Genomic DNA, 20,644 nt, shown 5'->3' with positions numbered 1-20,644 from the left:
GATTCTGGCAGGGGTGAGGTGGGGATAGGTGGGTGAAGCAAAGGGGAAGGAGGACCAGGAAGTGATTTAATAAAAAAGAAAGAAAGGAAGGAAGAAAAGTATTTCTTCAGATCCGTAATAGAAAAGATCTTAAAAATGGAAGTCACCTTATCTAGCAGCTATTGGGATAGGATGGCCCATTCCCAGCTTAATACTTTAACAACGGGGTCTTAAACTTTTATTGAAAATGTTCCCAGAAGACCCAACATATAGGACACTATCTCATATTTAGGGCACTCAATTATTATGTTTCGGGACATTAAAGTTGAGAAAGATGAGAAATGCACAAACACATGAAAATTAAAGGAACTCAGAACCATTCCTTTAATAATGCCATTATCTTTAATTTTAAAATAAAAAACAGACGTCTGGGAAGGTAGCTGAGTCTTAGGAACAGGCTACCTGTACCTTTAAATCAGACTCCATGGAAACAGCTTTGCCTATTTTGAAGCATTAGGAATAGCTGTCAGTTGCTGTTTCCTATTCTGAAGAACAGACAGTGGGAGGTGGAGGAATTGCTTTTCTGCTCCTCTCAAAGGAAAGATGCAGTTGAAAGACAAGGTTTAAGTGGTTTACTTAACAAAGAAAGCACTCCAAAAGAGATCAGAGTGAGCTGTCCCAAAGTAGGAAGACTGGTACATCGATTCCATACTGTGTACTGTTTTAAAGGTTTATGAATATTTATGGGGTAGGCAGGGCATGCTTGGGATAAGGTGACCCCTTTTCCCTCCCTAACCATAGTAGATCAGATCTCCTTTTTAGGTAATTTTATTCCCCTCTGTTTCTCTAGAAAAGTTCACAAAGGTGAGGGGAGTATTCCATCAGAAGCACAAAAGCCAGAGTTATTTGAGGACACATAACTCATCATTAGTACACACGAAGCAAAATGCTCAGGCACGAACAACCTAATGTCAACTTTGAAGACATGTACCCACAAAGGATATTCTGGCTGTCGGGCACAGTTACCTGGCTACAGTTGTGGTTCTTTTGGTTATTTCATAACTAACTCCTTTTTGAGACTGTTCCACTGTGTGACTGAGGTCATTACTCTCTGTCAGTTAAGACATTTTGTTATCTTTATTATTTTCCTTTAAACAGGTTTCTCTGAAGACTGAATACAATAAACTAGCAGGCAGCTCAGCCAGAAACTAAGACATAGGCTATCTCTGAGACTCCCTTCTGCCTGCACTACCACACACGTCCATCTTCTACCTAGCAGCTCTGTGTTTCTCGTTGCTATTATTTTCATGGTGCTGATGTATTGATGGCATTCAGGAAAGTCACAAGTTCTATATTCAAGGAAGAGGATGGACTATGAAACTGGACTGTAAGGTCCTGAGGGCAAAGGCTTTGTTCTGTTTGTTTGTTTTATCTTTCTTAATATTAAACACTGTATTTACAGAAAGGTAATACATAAATATTTGCTAATCTAAAATGTTCTAATTGTAGAAAAACATTACTATCTTCATTATTATAGGGGAAAGTATAAGTTTAAGTGCATATACTCTAGAGACAGACTGTCTCTGAGTGAATCTGACTCAGCCAAATACAGTACTTATGCAGATGACCTGAATGACCTGTGCCTTAGTTTCCTGGGCGATCAACTGGGACCTTAGCACTGCCTGTCTTATTGAGTGCTTATCCAGACTAGGTGTGCTAATTAATGTATGCAGAACATTTAGCAGAGTGCCTGCCTGACATGGAGAAGGTGCTCCTTTGATGAGTGTCAGCTATTACCAGCAGTGTTCAAGGCAGGTGCTTTAGCCATTGGTGAGAAATATCCCAGAACAAATGCTAATGTCATGAAGTTAGCTGATTACTGCTGAGTGACTCTATTATATTAGAATGATTACTATAGAGCTCACAAGTTCTTGTGTGGACTTTCCCTTGTTTGGAGCTATGGTTATGTAGCTTTTAATCCCCTTGCTGTCCCTTTATTCATGACAGAATCCAGATTTTCTTTATAAATAAACAGATTTCCTATGTAGCCACTGGAATCTATAAACACACTCTCCCCCCACCCCCTGCTTCTATCTTTTGAACTCTTATGGATATCAGTGGACTTCTTCCTTTGGCCTCACTCACTTAGTCTTGGGTACAGATGAGTCTTTCCTTTCCTTCCTGCCCCTTCTTTAGCAGGGCTGTGTGTGTGTGTGTGTGTGTGTGTGTGTGTGTGTGTGTGTGTGNGNGNGAGAGAGAGAGAGAGAGAGAGAGAGAGAGAATGAGAATGAAAGAATGTAGGGGTGAGGGTGCCATGTCCTTCAATTAGGTAACACCAGGTATCAGTCAAGGTGAGGTGATCCCGACATTTTGGGCATTGTTCTCTTGACACTTTGCTTCTTCTTATCATTTAGAACCCATATTAAGCCACACCTAACTTGAATCTGGGAAAGCTACCTTGTTACATTACTATTCCTCCATCCAGCTGCCATAATCTAGTTTGTAGGAGCCAGTGCTTTTGTGATGCCACTGTGTGACTGATCCCTGACTGGTATAAGCTGGCATCCTCACTCTAGTTTTATTTCCACAGTACATTCCTCCAGATCTCTGTGTCTGCAATTTCGTGCTGGAACAGTCCTTATCTGTCAGAGCACTGCAAGAAATGCTTGCCAACACCGTTGAAAATGGCGGAGAAGGGGTGAGTACCTGAATCATGCCCTGGGTTGAGATTGGTCACCCCACATCCCAAAAGCATATTTGACATTTCATCCCTCCAGTTTAGAACTGGAAAACCTCCATGTAGAGATAGGAAACCTTTATTCCAAGTTTAGATACGTCTTACTCAGCAACTCTAGTCCTCTCTCCTTTGAAATGACCAGCTTCCCTCAGAAAAGAAATGAGCACACCACTAATGCTGGCTAGGATCCCTTCTTCCCTCTCTTACCCCAGAGTCTACCAGGGAACATGGAGAGTCCAAAAGCACCTTGAGACTAAAAATGCCTGTGAGGCAGATGCTTTTCCATGGAGAATCTCACTGAGATTTTATGATTCTGGTTGAACACAACCAGGTTACAACAGTTGGGAGTCTACAGCAGTTTCCTACAACAGTCTCCTGTAGAATTCAGGCTGATCTCACAGATGATGAGCAAGTACAGGGCTCCCTTAAGGTTCTGTTAAATTTAGAACAGTGGTCTATTATCTTCCTGAAGGATCTCCAGCCAGAGGATTGCCCAGATATTTCATAGTATTTTTTTTTATTTTCCTACTCCCTATTGATCCACTCATTTATGTCTATTTATCATCAAATAGTATAATTGTAGTGGCTGGATATTCAAATCCAGTGTCTTTTCCCCATTTCCATTCCCCATACTCCATCTAATGACACTGTCTTCTGGAATACTCCAAAAGCCTGCCTGGTTTCATTCCTTTTGTACTGCCTCCTCCCAGTCTTCCTCCTCAGCAGCCATGAAGTTCTTTCTAAAATGCATGCCCAACTAATTGTATTCCCTTGTTTTAAATTCCTTCATTTCTCCAGTAGCTTGGGATGAATTCTAAACACCCCAACACAGCTAAAAGCCCTACAGTATTTGGTGAGCCTTATTCAGCTCTCTGCCTCATCTGTCACTGCATCCCACCCAGCACTCAGTGTCCCAGCCACACTAAACCCCTCCTGCTACCTTCAGCATTCCCACCCTCTTTGCTTCTCACCTTACCTATCAGCTGTTTCCTCAGTGTGGCACAGCTTTCCTCCTCCTCTGTCTTCCCCTGTGTAATCCCTCCTCATCCTTCAGGGTTTAGGTATTAGATCATCCCAGAAGCCTCCATTCACCTACAAGTGTGTTTCAGAGAAGACCCTAATCTTTTCTGTTGCTTTTCTTTGCACTCTGCACTCACAATACAAATTTTAGTTTCTTTCTCCTGTCTGCCCCCCAAAAATACTGCTCCTGGGGAGGGTCTATTTGCGGTTACTAAGAAGCATAGCTTATTCTAATTTGACATTAATAAAGTCATACACAATATAGTTGTGGTCGAAGAAACAGTGACTGTAGACATGATTGAACAGATGTTTACATCTTGGTCATTTTCCAGCCCTTAATGTGATCTTAGACAAGACTTCTAAAGTCTTATAGCCAGAATGCTCTAATCTATATAGTAAGAGTATCTGTCTATATCTCCAGGATCATAAATGCCAAAGGTTTGTGGTTTTTCACCCTTCTGATTACATTAATCTGGTTTAGTCAACAACATGATGATAATGCTTCTCTGTTCCTTAGATCCTTGGCCTGGGTAACATCATTTTTGTACCTCTTTTGGCTTCACCCTCTTGTCCTTCCATTGACCTCAGCACTCCGTGTCTCTGTATACCCCAATATGGCCAGTTTGATAAAACAACAATAAAATGTGTGCTTATCCTCTTTCCAAAATTCATCATTTGTAGATATCGTTGATGAAAGACCTGACTGATATTAAGTATCACCAGTGTTGGTCGGTCCCAAATAAGACCTGCTTAATCCTACCCACTCAATGGATCCAGAATAGAGAGAGAGTTGAGAGATGCCCAAAATGATTCCCTGGTTCTTGTCTTAATCTGTTATGTTTGAAGAGAATATTTCAAAGGGCTTCTAGGTATTTATCATTTAGCTTGAATCACTTGGTGAATCCTATAAATTAGAAAGTAAATGTTTTTATTTTCAGAGTTAATCTTACCTTTGTCTTTAAGAAGAAGCAGTAACAACTTATTTTCCCAATGAAAGGAGAAGACGAATTTAAAGAAATGGAAGCTGGGTGTCTCAGATTGGAGCAGGCCTCCTTGGAGGCAGGTAGAGCTGTGTGACCTGAGTTAGAACAGGCCTCCTGGGAGGCAGGCAGTGCTGACTCTAGCTATGGAAGTCCTCCCGTGTCCCTGGTTAGGACAGATCTCCTGGGAGACAAGAAAGGCTAGAGGGTTGGGGTAGGGGCAAGCATGCCTATCTGCCCTCTTATTATTAATTATCCATTGGATAATAGTCACAATATTGTGTAAGTATCCAAAACGTATCGTCTTGTCTTTTTATGCTATTCTACCAAATATAAACATAGTCCAATAGTTTTTTCTATTCTTATTATTGTTATTATAATTGCTATTCTTCATTGGAAATCTTAGAGATAGAAGAAGAATTTTTTTCAAAATTATTATAGTTTTGTATCCACTTGTGCCTCTACAAAGCAGTTACCTGGATAACAGCTTTAGGCACCAGAACCCACCTGCAATCCTCTCACACCTCCATCTGGGCTCTGTCTTTAGTGTGAGAAATGCTATTTTTATATAATCTCTTGAGTCTGTTTTGCTTTCCTGAGGTGACTGTGCACGTTTACTATTATCCGTTAATTTGATTTTAGAAGATAATACTCCGCAGAGAAGAAATAGAAGTTTAAGAAATAAAAAGGAGAGAGTAAAGCGGGAAGTGAGCTAATGTGACAGAGCATAATGAGACTCAGGGGAGCCTGGGGAAGTGTGAGCAGGATGCTGCCTCCTTTTGATGACATACCACTCTGTTTGGAAATGGCCATTTACTGCTTTTAAATAAGTATTACTTTCAGTAATGATCATGACTGCCACCAAACAGAAGGTCTTGAAGAGCGTAATTTTTTTCCTTCTAGTCAAAAAGTGGTCCTTGTGTGTTGCATCTGTTCACTGCTGTGCAGAAAACTGGGCATTTAAAAAATTATTTTGGCTGTTTGCTCTTTCACGTGATGAGTGTACTGAAGCCCTTTTGCAAGGATTTACCATTTCTACAGTAATTTCTCTTGCTAACAAAGAAAACAAAGGTACCTAGCCAAATTTAACAGTGGAGAATTATTATTGAAATGTCCTTAGCTGCAGCGAGTGGCATATAAGAGCCAGCTGTATGTTGAAAGGGAGAATTAATTATGAGGGCCTCTGGGCAGAGAGGTCCAGTGCCTTTCAGAGCATGCCCAAGCTAATCTCACTTTTGTATCACTTTTCTCCTGATCTACTCTTATCTAATTTTATTCTGGGGAAATTACTAAACAATACACACTTGATATGAGGCCAACTCTATGACAGGTGTTTGAAGTAAAATGCTTACATGCAAATGTTAAAGTATTCTCACTTTTTTGTTGTTGTTGTTGACCTCAGGTTTATCAAATGTTCATGAGTATTTAGCATGATGTGGAGCCAAAAACAATGTCCATTTCCCTCCATGTCCCAATCCCTTCATCCTCCCAAAATAACTAATTTTAGTTCAGCAGCACACTTAAGAATCATACAGATATACTTTCAGTCTTGCCTCTTCTGACCAGGTGATCTCTAGAATAAACTTATTTTTCTTTTCCTTGCCTTAATTGCGACCTTCTCAATGTGCAACCTTCCACTCAGAGTGATCATCAAATGAGATCAGGGCTCACAATTGCTTGTCAGAGTGGACAGCAACACAGCTCCTCCCTTCATCTCTCCACTTCCTCCTAGCCAAGGTTTTTCACGAAAATTCATACTGCATCAAAGGAAAGCATCCCTTATGAAATGACCAGGTACATATCAAATCTAGTACTGCCCAACTCCACACAGATCTGACACTAAATGTTACAATGCCTCTAGAAATTAAAGCCCTTGCTTGACACATTGACTAACTGTACTTCTCCTTATAAGGGTTCTGACTTTATCAATGTCAGGCTTGTACAACGAAGAGGAGAGGTTAAATATGTATGTATAGATGTATGTATGCATGTCTACATGTTTGTACATATGCATGCACACACATGCACTTATATACCATTAAGACTATGGTTGCAATGTGAATGTTACATTTTATCCATAACCCAGAAGCATAAAATTACATTTGACTTTATAAACTTAAACATCTTTTATGCTAGTACATTCAACCTTCTAACATTGATGGGAAATATGACCTGGAAGGATATTATCTCTTCAAGAACCTTTAGCATAAATACCCTCAGAGGGGTTCATCTCTATTTCCACGTGTTATTTACACAATAGCCATGAACTCTAATATGAGCTTCAGGTTCCTTTCATTTGTCCTTGTCCTTAGCGTGTGAAATGCGATACAAAGAATGTTTTCTAGAAAAATTCTCATATGTGACATGGCATGTTCATAATACATTAACCCTTCTTGAAGATGACATGTCTTTGCCTGTTGAGAAGCAAGTGGCTGTCACCAAAGATCATGTGACCTTGTGAATAGGCAATGAAGCCTAGACTTAGATCATGCTATTCATGTGCTCACTTAAAGTGTGCTATTTTACTGTTGCTTTGTGCAGAAGAGAAGAAGCCTCCCCAGCTAATCATCTAGTTTTAGCTCTGACTTTAAGGACTCTATATTCCTCTTCTAATTGTCAGAGGAAACCTTCAGATTGAGAATAGATGTGATTAGGAAAAGAACAAGACCTGTGGTGGAAATGGGTGCGTAATTGTGAATCAGCCTGATACCCAATTACAATGTTAAAAATATTACACCTTCAAAAAGGAGAAATAAATAATGGTTCACCTCCAACAACAGGTAATTCACTACAACCTCAGAATAATTTATAATGTTTTCTTTGTATAAAAGTACAGTGTGACCTGTGTTCATATGATAATATAATCCTGCTTGCCTATAACAAAACCTTAAAGCAGGATAGCCAGGCTACACCAGAATAGCCACAGTAGGTACGAAAATATGAGGTTGCTTATACTTGCTGGTAAAAAGCCACTGCCTCAAGCTATTAAAAACCCTGTCTTGGTGACTTTTTCAGGCATCCTCTTTGTCTTTCCAGGGCCATTGCTTTTCAGATTATTAGCCTGAGGACAATCCCCCTCTATCCCACACTCTGTTAAGACCAGGACATCATACCATTCCATTCTTAACTGAAGATTTCATGGTGCAATGGTAACATGTCTCATTCCATTAAATTCTTAATTAGTTTGACTTGACATATTTTATTTAGAAAGGAGAAACCCAATAACAATGATTCTGAAACCTGCCCCCATTCATTTTTTAATCTAGAGCTGGTGATCAACTCCTATTATGAAACCAATAATATTTTGTGTTCACGAAATATGAAATCTCTTGGCAAATTGCTCTTACCTGCAAATGCCTGTCAGAACCTGCTCTTTTAATCTGTCCTGCATTAGAATTCCCCTTGCAGAGTCACTTGTGACAGACAGCAAAGCAGAGAGACAGAGGGTTTAGGTTTGGTCCTAACACTGAAACCCCTTAGAAATGTAACTCCACGCAGATCTCTTACAGATCTGGAACTTGAGTAGCAATATCTCTTAAAGAGGACTTTGTTTAGATGTTCAATCCCTGATGGTTGTACTCTATCAGGGTACGATGGGAAGGTGTCAACACCTCAGTTCCTCTGTAGTATTTCTTAGCTGTAGCTCATCACTGAGTCCTTATGGAAATGCTGACCTGTTCTTTAGCCATTGTGCTTAATGCTTTGACTCCTATATTTAGACAGAATGAATAAATGTGTTTGTTCTTTTTCTGCTTTTGGTGTGGGCAAAGATAACCTTGCAAAGACTACCCAGGACAACACTCTGCGGGGAAGAGTGTTGATCATATACTTTGACCTTTTAGAAACATGGTTCTCCTGGAAAATCCTTTACATAAGGAAAGTTATTCCATTATTTCTGTAAGACTTGTTTCTTCAAACAGCCAGCCATTATTTTTGAGAAATTAAATGTTGTTATAAATGAGAGGACTACAAATTAAAGGTTTATGTGATTTTTTTTTTACATACCAAATTGTCAAAACGTATTTCTTTTCTAGTTCTTCTTTCCCTGTACTTTCTCACTGTTCTTGAACACGTTGTGATGTGATTCAGAGACTTAATGTGATAGATGGATTTGAATGTCTCTTTAGTAAGATGATATTTATGAAGAAATGAATTGTTAACTTTTATTTCCTTTTCAGACTAGTTGTTTTGATAGCATGGTATTTATTTAAAATGTTCAATCTTGAAAACATTACTTCATGGTAAAAAAAAAAAAACAGAACCCCTTTAAAATTAATTTTTAAAAAGTTGATTAATTCACCACTCTAATTCTAAGATAAAGAATTTCCAAATTGCCTGGGACTGGCTGCTTTCCTTGGGTAGATTTTTTTAATGTGAATGGCATCATGAGAAAGTCAGAATTAGGCTACAACACTTTGTGTGTTTACTGTTTCTTAGTCACATCAACACTAGACAAAGGTAGAGTGAAAATCACAAGGCATGCGTTCACATGTAGTGCCACTTCTTATTCTAGCTGGGGTAAAATAGTCTCCAGCTTGGACATCTCAACCCACTTGGTTCTCACTGTGTTCTGTTTCTGGTTTTGGTAGTAAGCCTCCTCCAATTCCTCAAATGATTTGAACACTTTCATCAAATCCCGTGCTCACTCAAATATCCATTCACTGTTTTGTTTCTTGTTTTGCTAGCTCAGTGACCTCTCGGAATGGGTATGTTTTTCCCTCCTTAATATACATGTACTTTGCATGGAACACCTGACTCCAGCTGTATTTGTAATAATCTGGGCCTTCTACTTGTTAAATGTACAGGGCATTTCCATTCTCTGTGCTTCTGCTGTTTTAAAAATAAAATACAACTGCACCACACATTTCAGTCTTGGAGAGCTGAGAGGTGGCTGCACACTTAGAAATCCCAGCCAGGCACCTTATCCCACCACTGCTGTGCAAGTGGGAAAACAGCTTGTCTGTGGACTCATGATTTGGCTTTTTTTTTTTTTTGTCAGTTTTTTCCCCCCTACAAGACATTGAAAGTTGTTTTCAAAGTTTCTCTTTTTGTCCTTCTTGGTGTGATATAATAGTTTGTGTCCTTAGATTTGAACTTGGTGAGATGAAAGAAGTGTGCAGCCTTGCCTTCATTCAAGCTTCTGGGTGCTTCTGACTTCCGGTACTATTATGCAACTCCAGCTCTGCTCATCCATAAGGCTGGAATTCATAATAAAAATGAAAAAAGCTAGTTTTGTATTCTTTTGTTTTTCATGTGATATCCCCCAAAGTGACCCAACAGAACAATTAAATGCTAATGTCAACAATTAAGAATAGCCATTAAGGTTAACTAGCTTTTTACATTTCTTCACATCCCCATAGAAACATTTTCAAGTGAAAAAATGCACAGAATTTTTAAAGCTCCAGATCTTCTACGATCTTCCACTTTGTAATTCTTGCTATAGTGTTAGTGCAATTGCCTGTTGTGTGATGATACCATCCTCTGCTGATGTTAACTCTGCGCATAAGACCAGTATGCCTATGTGGTCCTGGTGGTGTCCTGTAACCGTGATAACATTTAGCTTTGCTGATTGTTACAGATACCCTGGGGCTCTTACCATTCTTGCTGTGATATTGAAGTGCTGGTAGTATAGCTTTGTTAAATAACCATCTTAGAAAGGGTGACTTTCTGATTAACATGGGTGTTTTTCTTTTTCTTTTAAAAATATTTTCATGGCAAAAGTTTAAACATATTTCTTAAACTTTCATAGAGGATAAACAAGAATTTGTGTATCTTAACTTTTTCCAGAACATTGATGTTTTCATGAGAGATTCTGTAGAATTAAAGATAAGTAATTGGAATGGTGGGGTGGGTGACGGTAAGTACTAAGATAAGCTTTACAAACTGGATTCTGCATCAGGAGAAATTCTAATTATTAGATATGCAGATTTAAGGACAATCTGGTATAATGCTTGCTTACCTTTTATCAGTAAAGTACATTTGGAATTCAAGCAACCCTATGAAAATAGAAACCCTTCCACTTATTTATTAGACAGTTTCTTTGATCATATAATTCATTTTTAATAGCTACCGGAGTTTAAGTTATATATTTGCAGAGAGAGTTATCTGAACTAGGGAAAATAGCTTACTTCTATTTTGGAAAAGATTAGTTAAAAACACCAATTTGTTTAGCTCTGTACCCCATTTTAATAGGGTTATTTGTTCCTCTGGAGTCTAACTTCTTGAGTACTTTGTGTATATTGGATATTAGTCCTCTATTGGATATAGAGTTGGTAAAGGTCTTTTCCCAATCTGTTGATTTCTGTTTTATCCTATTGACAGTGTTGTTTTTCTTATAGAAGCTTTGCAATTTTATGAGGCCCCATTTGTCAATTCTTGATCTTAGAGCATAAGATATTGGTGTTCTGTTCAGGAAATTTTCCCCTGTGCCCATTTCCTCTAGGCTCTTCCCCACTTTCTTTTCTATTAGTTTCAGTGTATCTGGATTTATGTGGAGGACCTTGATCCACTTAGACTTGAGCTTTGTACAAGAAGATAAGAATGGTTCAATTTGCATTCTTCTACATGCTGACTTCTAGTTGAACCAGCACCATTTGTTGAAAAAGCTGTCTTTTTTTTCCACTGGAAGAATTTAGCTCCTTTGTCAAACATCAAGTGACCATAGGTGTGTAGGTTCATTTCTGGGTCTTCAATTCTATTCCATTGATCTACCTGCCTGTCATTGTACCAATACCAGGCAGTTTTTAATCACTATTGCTGTGTAGTACACCTTAAGGTCAGAGATGGTGATTCCCCCAAAAGTTCTTTTATTGTTGAGAGTAGTTTTCGCTATCCTGGGTTTTTTGTTATTCCAGGTGAGTTTGGAAATTGTTCTTTCTAACTCTATGAAAAATTGATTTCAAATTTTGATGAGGATTGCATTGAATCTGTAGATTGCTTTCAGCAAGATGGCCATTTTTACTATATTAATCCTGGCAATCCATGAGTGGGGTGAGATCTTTCCATCTTCTGACATCTTTGATTTCTTTCTTCAGAGATGTGAAGTTCTTGTCATACAGATCTTTCACTTCCTTAGAGTCACACCAAGATATTTTATATTATTTGTGACTATTGTGAAAGATGTTGTTTCCCTAATTTCTTTCTCAGCCTGTTTACCTTTTGAGTATAGGAAGGCTACTGATTTGAGTTAATTTTATATCCAACCACTTTGCTGAAGTTGTTTATCAGGTTTAGGTGTTCTCTGGTGGAATTTTTGGGGTTACTTAAGTACATTATCATATTATCTGCAAATAGTAATAGTGATATTTTGACTTCTTCCTTTCCAATTTGTATCTGTTTGATCTCCTTTTGTTGTCTAATTGCTCTGGCTAGGACTTCAAGTACTATATTGAACATGTAGGGAGAGAGTAATCAGCCTTATCTAGTCCCTGATTTTAGTGTGATTGCTTCAAGTTTCTCTCCATTTAGTTTGATGTAGGCTACTGATTTGCTGTATATTGCTTTTACTATGTTTAGGTATGGGCCTTGAATTCCTGATCTTTCCAAGACTTTTATCATGAAGGAGTGTTGGATTTTTGTCAAATGCTTTCTCAACATCTAATGAAATGATCATGTGGTTTTTAAATTGAGGAATACTGAATGGCTAAGAAGCATCTAAAGAAATGTTCAACATCCTTAGTCATCAGGGAAATGCAAATCAAAACAACCCTGAGGATTCCACCTCACACCAGTCAGAATAGCTAAGATCAAAAACTCAGGTGACAACAGATGCTGGCAAGGATGTGGAGAAAGAACTCTTCTCCATTGTTTCTGGGATTGTAAACTGGTTCAACCACTCTGGAAATCAGTCTGGCAGTTCCTCAGAAAATTGAATATAATACTACCTAAGGACCCAGCTATGCCACTCCTGGGCATATACCCAGAAGGTGCTCCAATATGTAATAAGGACACAAGTTCCACTATGTTCATAGAATCCTTATTTATAATAGCCAGAAGCTGGGAAGAACCCAGATGTCCCTCAACAGAGGAATGGATACAGAAAATGTGGTATATTTACACAGTGGAGTGTGGGGCACCACACATGCAGAAATAAAGGAGGTGGGAGAGATGACCCACATCCCACCAGAGTTCCAGGGCTCTGGGCAGGTGGACACAGGGGACAGTAGCATGCTCTCCACACAGGTCCGGTGGGTGTCTGGCTGTGGAAAGCCACGGAACCCCAGTCTGTGGGAGTTGAGAGGGGCAGTCCAGGGTCTCTGGGCCTCATGGAGGTCAGAGGGGACAGGTATGTTGTGGAAGAGCTGAGAACAAAGTGAGGGCCAGGATGGGGGTGGGGGTGGGGGAGAGGGGTGGCTCAGTTGGCCCCCAGGCCAATGTGAGAGGGAGGCATAGGGAGAAGACACTAGGTGGTTCCCACTAGGGCAAGAGTCTGGCTAGCTCAGGTTGCTAGCTTGGTGGGCTGCTTGGGTTGGCTGGTGGCCATGGCTGGAGCACAGGAAGGCCTCCCAGTGGGAGGATAGATGCATTGCTCCAGCATGGCTGGTCTCTATGAGCAGAGGTGATCTGGTTTTAGAGCTTTATTGTAGAAAGGCAGAGAGAGGAAAAAGAGTAGGGAAGTAGAAGCTGGCCGTGGCCACGTGGAGAGGGGGGGAAGGGAGGGGGAGAAGGGGAGCAAAAGGTGAGAGTAGGAGGAGAGCTTAAGAGATAGAGGAGGGGCCAAGCAGCTCCTTTTATAGTGGGCTAGGCTACCTTGCTGTTGCCAGGTAACTGTGGGGAGGAGCATACCTGGCTAGTGCCAGGTTAACTGTGGGGTGAAGTCTAGCCAAAATTTCAGGAGCTTAGGACATTGTCTACATGACTGATAGCCACAGGATTATGGAGTTGAAGACTCATGGTCTCAGGTACCTTTGTCTGGGAATGTGGCTCACCGTTCTGTCCCTTGTAGAGTTTTGTACTGGGTCTCTGGAGTAAGCCTTGCTTGACCAGAACACAGACTGCCTTTCTCAGTTCCACAATGGAGTACTACTCAATTATTAAAAACAATGAATTCATGAAATTCATAATCAAAAGGATGGAAATAGAAAATATCATCCTGAGTGACATAGCCCAACCACAAAAGAACACACATGGTATGCACTCACTGATAAGTGGATATCAGCCCAGAAACTCAGAATACTCGAGATACATTTCACAGACCACATGAAGCTCAAGAAGAAGGAAGATCAAAGTGTGGATACTTCAGTTCTTTTTAGAAGGGGGATCAAAATACAGAGACAAAGGATGGAGCAAAAACTGAAGGAAAGGCCATCCAGTGACTGTCCCACTTGGGGATCCATCCCATATACAAACATCAAACCCAAACACTCTTGTGGGTGCCAACAAGTACTTGCTGACAGGAGCCTGATATAGCTGTCTCTTGAGAGGCTCTGCCAGTGCTTGACAAATACAGAAGTAGATGCTCACAGACAACCATTGGATGGAGCACAGGGTCCCCAATGGAGAAGCTAGAGAAAGTACCCAAGGAGCTGAAGGGGTTTGCAGCCCCATAGGAGGAACAATATGAACCAACCAGTACCCCCAGAGCTCCTAGGGACTAAACCACCAACCAAAGAGTACACATGGAAGTGCTCATGGCTCCAGCTGCATATGTCGCAGAAGATGGCCTTGTGGGACATCAATGGAAGGAGAGGCCCTTGGTCCTGTGAAGGCTGAATGCCCCAGTATAGGGGAATGCCAGGACAGGGAAGCAGGAGTGGGTGGTTTAATGAACAGGGGGAGGGGGGATGGGATATGGGGGCTTTGGGAGGGGAAATGAGAAAACAGGATAACATTTGAAATGTAAAGAAAGAAAATATCTAAGAAAAAGAAAAAGAAAAAAAAATCCCCACCAATTTGGAGATGTGAGTAAAAAAAAATTAGCTGAATGCCAGAGAGTTCTTGATCCCAGTAGGGCAGTGTAATCTTCACTTGAGTGGGAACCTGTGGCAAGTGTCTCATCCCCTAGTAGTCACTGTCTATCTGGAGAACTTGTAAGCATCTGAGATGGTGAATAGCAGTGGGAAGACAGCAGAAATAAATACCAGAAGGTCTAGAAGACCCAGATGTAAAGCTGACCCCTCTTCTGCAGAGACTGGTATAGCATTTGCAGAGGCAAAAGGTAGCAATCAGTGTTTCTTTAGTTGTTGTTCCTTTTCCGCTTGGGCTGAGGATTCGGGGGGGGGGGGGGGGGGAGCAGTGGGTGTCAAGACAAAACAAAGCTTTGTTCCAAAGGAGAAAATTAAGAATGGGTCCTTGGGAGTTTGCTTTAGAAGATCTTTGTATTTCTGACTTGCCCGAGTCCTGCTCACTGTATGTGGAATGGGCAGGAGGTGTAAATCTGTGGCAGTACTGCCCTTAAATATTGCTGTTTTCATAACTTTGCTCTGAGGAAGTTGAGCAGAACATACTGCTTTTCTGTGTATCTATCTCAATGGTTTCCTAAAATTATGGCTTGTTCTTAGAGATGTTCAGTTATTTTTAAAGTACAGAAATTTCCAGATTTCATTTGTTTTATAGGTACAGATAGCTCAACTGTGATGACTGAGTCAGCCATGCAGAGAAGGCTGTGGCGTCGATTTTCTAAAAGGAAAGGCTTTGCTCTGCTCTGCAGTTCAAAGCACAGCCGCAGAGGATGGAGAGACACCTCATCCCTGCAGTGTGAACAACTGTGTCTCCATTCTTTGCTACCCTGACAACTTTTACATTTTATCTTCCCCGTGGGCTTTTCCCATGCCAACTTAGTAAAGACTATCTCCAAATGCTGGTCCAAGTTTAAAATTTACCTGGATCTCAGAATTAATGATCCAGTGTCTCAAATGCATATTCTTTCAGTCTAGAAATGGGCCCAGGATCTTCTATACGAACATAAACTGTGGCTTGCTAACACTGGGGGAGAGAGAGAGGATATTAAACAGCATAGCATATCTAAACCTTTTGCTCTGTTCAGTTATCAATTTTTGTGGCTAGTCTTGACCCCATATTTATACCTAGCATCTTATTGTGGTAGACATTCCCCAGGATTGATTCTGAAAGCCCTGAAAGAGTTTAGATACCAGGAGTGATAACATTTGACCCAGGTTGCCAAGAGGATGAACTACTGCTATTTCCCAGTGTATTGCTCCTGTTGGGCATCTGTTTGGATGCGTTCCATAGGTGTGAAAACCAAGATGCAATGCATGATTTGCTGGCTGTTTTCAGCCACAGTCAGTGGGAGGAACAGTGGCTCAGTATTGGTCCCAGGCTTATTCCAGAAAACAGTATCAGATGAACCTACCACATGGACCCCCCACCCTTCCTCATAACCCTAATCTTTTCCAGTGACACAAATCCTTTCCAGATGCTTGTCTCTCCCCTCATGTGGAGCCACATAGACTATGCTGACTTCACCTCTAGCTGTATTGATTTTATTCGTAATTTTTATTAGATTTTTATTAGATTCTACTGTTCCCAGTGCACTGGAAAACAGCCAATTCATAGTGCTAAATCCCTGATCCTCTCGGGTCCAACTCTAACTGCTTTCTGCATCATCAGTATTTTCCTTGCAGGAATTTCAGATGCGGTGTTATTCTGCTAGTCCCTTTTGGCAGTCAGTAGGTAATTATCTATCTTTGCCTAAATACATTGACCTGACTTGAGTGCCTTTTCCAAAGGTAAACAGGTTTTTGTTTTCCTAGTGCATAATAATATCACGCAACATTTAGGAAGATGCCATTTCTGAACTTATCCTCCTGCACAAAAGAAATGTGTTTGTATTTATCTTCTTATTTCTTTTATTAGACTCTGCTATTAAAATACAACTCTAACAGAGGAAAAACAGCCTATTATGTTTATTTTTATAATCTATGTTTACTTTAAAAATTAGTTCCTGAAGTACATCCTTCTAAAGAGTGAAATTTTCACTGCTGTATGTTACGACATGTGCCAAAAAAATTATTTTCATGTTTCATATCTCCCATGCTCTGTTCAGTAATGGCTACTTCAATTTTTCTGCACATTCTGTTACCTCTACAGAGGTACATCCACCGCCGATGGTTGTGTTTTTCACACACATACAGATATGCAGCCCTCCAATGCAAAAAGAGTTGATATCTGTGAGATCTGCTTAATATGCACAAACTTGATCTAGGAAGAAGAACTTCAGGCTAAATCCACAATTTTATTTTCTTACACACCCCAGGGGCTCCTAAGCAGGAAGTTGCTGAGTCAGATTATATGACATCCCTGATGTTCCTGTATCTCCTTAAGCAGGGTCCAACTGGCACTGGACCATTTTGTTTGTAGCCCATGAGACCTTGCACAGCATTCTGTATCAGCTGGAGCACCTGCAGTATTACAGACTGGCTTTATAGAAACTCAGTGTCAGGACTAAAGCACACCACCCAGATTCTTTCACATCCCAAACAGCTTTTCTAATTTGCATCTTTATTTTATAATCTAATGTCAAAATAACATCAATTTGGGTTTAGCAGAGTTTGAAAAACACTGCTACAAGATTTCACTTGGAAATTTAAATGTTCACTACAATGACTGTTTTTCACAATCCGCCATCCTCTGGACAATCAGTATCATCTTTCATTCTTCTATCTCTTAAGGTATATTCCAAAATACAGGCATCATTTTATGTTACACTCCCAGTCCCTCCCTGATTGATCCAAACAAGTGTGTTATTTTAGGATGACAACTTTCACAAGACAGAAATTGAGCAACTCTTTAATGTCTCAGAGTTTGTTTCACTGAGGTTAATTTTAGGGCTAATTCTGGCACGAGGCATATCTCGTGCCATTACCAGTCGCAAGCCAATCCCCGTTAGTGTGAGATTGGAGGAAATATGGTCTAGTCAGAAGAAAATTTCCTTAATGGCAGTATAAGACTTTATTTGTGTAAAGAACATGGGATGTATCATTTACAGTGATGAAGAAAATCTAGCCTCTGTTTTCCCCACACCTTGTTTAAATATGAAAACCTAATAAGACAATGTGTTCTCTTTGAGATAGCAGACATCTATGTTGTATTACTCTGTTCACTTAATAAAGAACATTTCTGTGGTCCTTTTCCATCTCCTGACATAGTCTTCTAAGGTGGTCTGCAAGAAGGGCATCCTTTCTTGACGCTTCAAGCTACATACATAGCTATTGGTATGTATCAATAATGGGGCTGTGAAATGATTACCAGATAAAGGAGTAATTCCAGTCTGTCCACCTCTCTCTCCAGATCTGCTTCTCACTGAGGGCTACCCACTCACAACTATTTTCAGTCTATATGTGATTACTCTTAGAGTTTCTTGAGACCCCGATCAGCAGCAACCCCACCCAGTGGAAGAAGTGACTTCCACAATGCTCTTTTCAGAATCAAGTTATCACGTTGCATTACTAGGAACCACAAAACCCATGGAGAAAGAACTGACTTGGGTTTTCCCCTCCACGAAAAGGGAAAATGAAAAACAAAAACAGAAAGGCAAATGAATGCAACTGAGTTTTAGTTTCATTAATCTTATAGATTTTTTTTCTAATTTCCCCTAAATTATGAGCAGTGGTATCTATGGGAGTGGTTGGCCCGCTCCCTGGGAACTTTGTGGGAATGCCACTTACAGTGCTTTCTTCTCTTGCAGCAAAGCCATGAGGCCCCGTGGTTTGGGGAAGTCAGGTTTTGCTATCAGGCCAATGTGCTATCTTCTCCACGTCAGTTTGATAAATTCCCTTTTTACACACAATGGGAAGAAAATAGATCAGAGGGTGCGTGCTCTATTCCGTTCCCAGCTTCCACTCACAGATGTAGAGAAAAAAAAATGATTTTAAAACGAAGGGTTTTTTTTCTTTTTTTCCCATCCATCAGAAGATCTAGGTGGTGAAAGGAACACTTAAATCTAAACTAGGTCTCTGGAAGTTCTCTTGAAAGAAGCCAGTAAAAGAACTGCCCAAGTATTAAATTATTTACCACTCAGAGAGACACCAACTCAGCAGACACAGACAGAAGTGGAGGAGAGAAGATGAGAGTGCAGAATTCCGAGGAAGGCGTACCTTAAAGGCCTGCAAGACCTGTAATACACAAAAGCCAGGGTGACAGCAGTAGATCAGAGGTGATTGATTCCAGTATTGAAGGCAGCATGTGTCATAGAAGAAATGCCAATCCTTGTCTCCTAGTGCACTCAATTACCCCAACTTCATCTCCATCTATGTTTTGAGGGCTATGGGGTGATGAGCAAGACCCAGATTGCACAAGAGGCACATAAGGATCTAGATGACAGCTAATGTTGTGAGGCTGTGTGGACGAAGGGTAACTGGGGACGGGGGGACTGAAACTCTTCCTCTTTCAAGGCTGCTCAGTCCCGAGTCCTCCCAACATATAGATTTTACAATAGAGCTATATGTCTTTCCATGTGTCATATGTATGGCAACAAAGTTGAGACCATGGCAGAGAGGGTATAGTATCAGTTCTATAATTATCAAAGCCATTGGGAAGCAACAGTATTAGTTTAATGCATCTATAGAGCTCTGGAGAAATTCGTCATGAGTCCAACAGGATGCTTCTGAGAGTAGAGTACTTACTAATTATCAAGTGTCATGCTAATCCCATGGTCCAGAATGGCTTGGAAAGTTCCAGAAGTGTGGATCTTGAGCATGGCTGTGAGAACCTGAGAATCACTCTAGGGATACAACTTGATGGTAGAGCATTTATCTGCTGTGCACGAGGATCTATAGTTAAGCCTTAGTATACATATATCTATGCCCCCCCACACCCCAGAATGGTTATTACCATGATAGGCAGGCCCACTTCAGATCCATGAAGTCAAAATCTTAGGAAAGTGGTCTACTTTTTGTGTTGTGGGTTTCTTTGTTTTGTTTGCGTGCAAAGTTGGGACTTTGGCTTATAGCAGTGACCCAGGATTCCTTCTTTATAATGACACCACAAGAGGTTCAGAAACATGATGCCCTCAGAGCAGCATCTTGTCCTGATACAGGAGTTAAGAGTCAGGGTCAGCTAACCTTTTATCTGCAGGCTCCATGTACACAGAGCTCAGAGAAGGAGTTTCTCTACCCAGTGTCACTTGCTGTACTCCTAGGAGAACTGAAGCTGTTTTGTTTAAGGGATATAATGGTGGGTTCAGGTGTATTAGATCAACGTAGAGAAAAAAGCAAGAACTCATCTTTATACAGCAAGATCATAGTGGGTTGAGTACAGCAGGGACAGAAAGATGGGAAATATAGAATAGTTGTTGATACAGGATGCTTAGAAAAGAAAAGGTAAACATTATCTGTAAGAACTTCAGAAAAGAAACAGAGTCAGACAGCAAATTATAGCTAGTTTGAGGTGCTTTACAATGCACACAGTAGGACTTATTGCGTGTAATTTAAAAATTCCTATTTTTAAATCTGTCAGTCCCTGAGACAAACTAATGCTTTAGTAGAGAGAAATAATAGAGATAATGTTAAAATTTTCAATTCATGGTATTCTGACCTTTTGATGTTAGATTCTTAGTAGGAAATATTGATTATACATTAAATTTGGTAAAAGGAAATTATTGGGCAAAGTTCCTGGTCCTCACCCTGTATGGCACTGGCTCACTATTTCGCCAGTGATCTGAGTATGGGTAGTTCAGATAAGAACCAGGGCTATAACTGAAAGCAGATCTGGCTGCTGGGTCCTTTTATGTGAAGAATGAACTTGGCAGTGTCTGATTCTAAGAAATTTGTTAGATATGGAAGAAAGGAGGAAAATTAATTCTAATAAAAACAGTAATTGGCTCATTTCTTTCCAAAGTATACTTGTCATCAGTCTAAATGTCACCAGTAGCTTGACAAATATCTCCTGTCAGTTCGTTCTTTTAAATGTGCCATAGTAAGAACCGTGTATTAGAGCTGGCATCCCCACTGTCTGCTTGCCCTGTAGCACG

At 40.3% G+C, this 20,644-nt stretch overlaps 1 protein-coding gene across 2 annotated transcripts in view; it reads left to right on the top strand.

Moving 5' to 3' along the window:
- Ryr3 (ryanodine receptor 3) overlaps positions 1 to 20,644 on the top strand; it is a 542,105-nt gene that overhangs the window by 202,521 nt on the left and 318,940 nt on the right. Inside the window, exons 3-4 of one of the 2 annotated variants that reach the window (XM_029469442.1) lie at positions 2,570 to 2,677; positions 9,402 to 9,422. In XM_029469442.1, coding sequence (XP_029325302.1) covers positions 2,570 to 2,677; positions 9,402 to 9,422 — 129 coding nt within the window. The remainder of the gene's footprint in view (positions 1 to 2,569; positions 2,678 to 9,401; positions 9,423 to 20,644) is intronic. The other variant, XM_021156945.2, reaches the window with a different exon arrangement.

The sequence above is a fragment of the Mus caroli genome, chromosome 2 (genome assembly GCF_900094665.2).
Source record: "Mus caroli chromosome 2, CAROLI_EIJ_v1.1, whole genome shotgun sequence".
NCBI classification, from domain to species: domain Eukaryota; kingdom Metazoa; phylum Chordata; class Mammalia; order Rodentia; family Muridae; genus Mus; species Mus caroli.
Note: the sequence above shows the minus strand (reverse complement) of the source record. Positions and strands in the feature narration are given on the sequence as shown.